This window comes from Oratosquilla oratoria, chromosome 11, assembly GCF_046742065.1.
Source record: "Oratosquilla oratoria isolate Oo_2021 chromosome 11, ASM4674206v1, whole genome shotgun sequence".
In the NCBI taxonomy this organism is placed as follows: Eukaryota; Metazoa; Arthropoda; class Malacostraca; order Stomatopoda; family Squillidae; genus Oratosquilla; species Oratosquilla oratoria.
The window spans coordinates 22,994,009-22,995,082 of NC_134787.1; the positions used below are offsets into that span (position 1 = coordinate 22,994,009).

At 37.3% G+C, this 1,074-nt stretch overlaps 1 protein-coding gene across 2 annotated transcripts in view; it reads left to right on the top strand.

Annotated features, from left to right (window-relative positions):
- Positions 1-860: 860 nt before the first annotated feature.
- The window catches only part of uex (metal transporter uex), a 118,648-nt gene continuing 118,434 nt past the window's right edge, over positions 861-1,074 (top strand). For both annotated transcript variants that reach the window (XM_076192452.1, XM_076192453.1), the window contains exon 1: positions 861-1,074. This exon is cut by the window's right edge and continues 388 nt beyond it. In XM_076192452.1, coding sequence (XP_076048567.1) covers positions 876-1,074 — 199 coding nt within the window. In that variant the 5' untranslated portion in view covers positions 861-875.

Below are 1,074 nucleotides of genomic sequence, written 5' to 3' on the forward strand. Positions count from 1 at the left end.
CATGGCACGATTAATTGTTTAGGGTGATAATTATATCGTGATGAGTGCAAGAGCAATTCACCTTAACTAACCTAAGACAACCGTGGATTCGTGCAGTAAAATCAAGGAGTCTGTTTATCTGGTTGCCCAAAATATTTGGAACTGTTTTTAAATTTTCATTATAAGTTGTCTATTAATGAGGCGGTAATGCAACGAGAATAATGTCGATTTAACGCCCTACAAGTTAATCTGTACATATTTGTGTCGTTTTCCAGGCAAAAATAAATTACATTTGTGTAATTTGTTGTACACTATCATTAACATATGCAGTCAAGTGATGCATCGCGAAATCGCAATGTAAATGTTAGAAAAATGATCATATCGAGTAGCCTACGATCATTCCTTCCCCATTCATTCATTTCTGTTACGTTGTGAAAAGAAATTGTTATAATTTAAAACAACTTCGAGCACTTGCATGCGTATTTCATTTACTTTTCGTTTCTTAAAATATGACGTCACTACTCATTGTATTCATCAGTGGCATATCGATTTTCTCGAGTCTACGACTTGAGTGCATGCCAGCTTTCAGTGCTAGATTTTCCCTAATTTGCCACTAAAGAAAATGGGATTCTGATGTAAACAAAACTGGATTTCAAGATATTTTAAATTAACAGAAACTATATTTTAATCGTTGATTGTCATGAAAAATGGGTTCATTTTTTAAATAAAAAACATAATTAAAACATCTATTTGGATAGATAACTATTATCTAAACGTTAGATGTCGTATAAAATATCTGGTCTCTGAACGCGAAAATTAATTTTATTTAAAGCTACGTACGAGACGTGCGCCCGTGCGCGGTTCAGCCGATCAGGCGGTACGGCAGGCAGATCAACATGGCTACTGGTTGTGTGTGGACGTACAAAAAGTTGCTTACGTTGATTGTAGTGTGTCATTGCCGATACGTTTGTGGCGATCGTCGCGCCCCAGCTAGAGTTGAGACAATTGTCACGTCACATGGAGTTGAAGACAATGGGGCATACATTCATGGTGCAAATCTCGTGGGAGGCCAAGCAGCTCGTCTTGAAGTGTGGG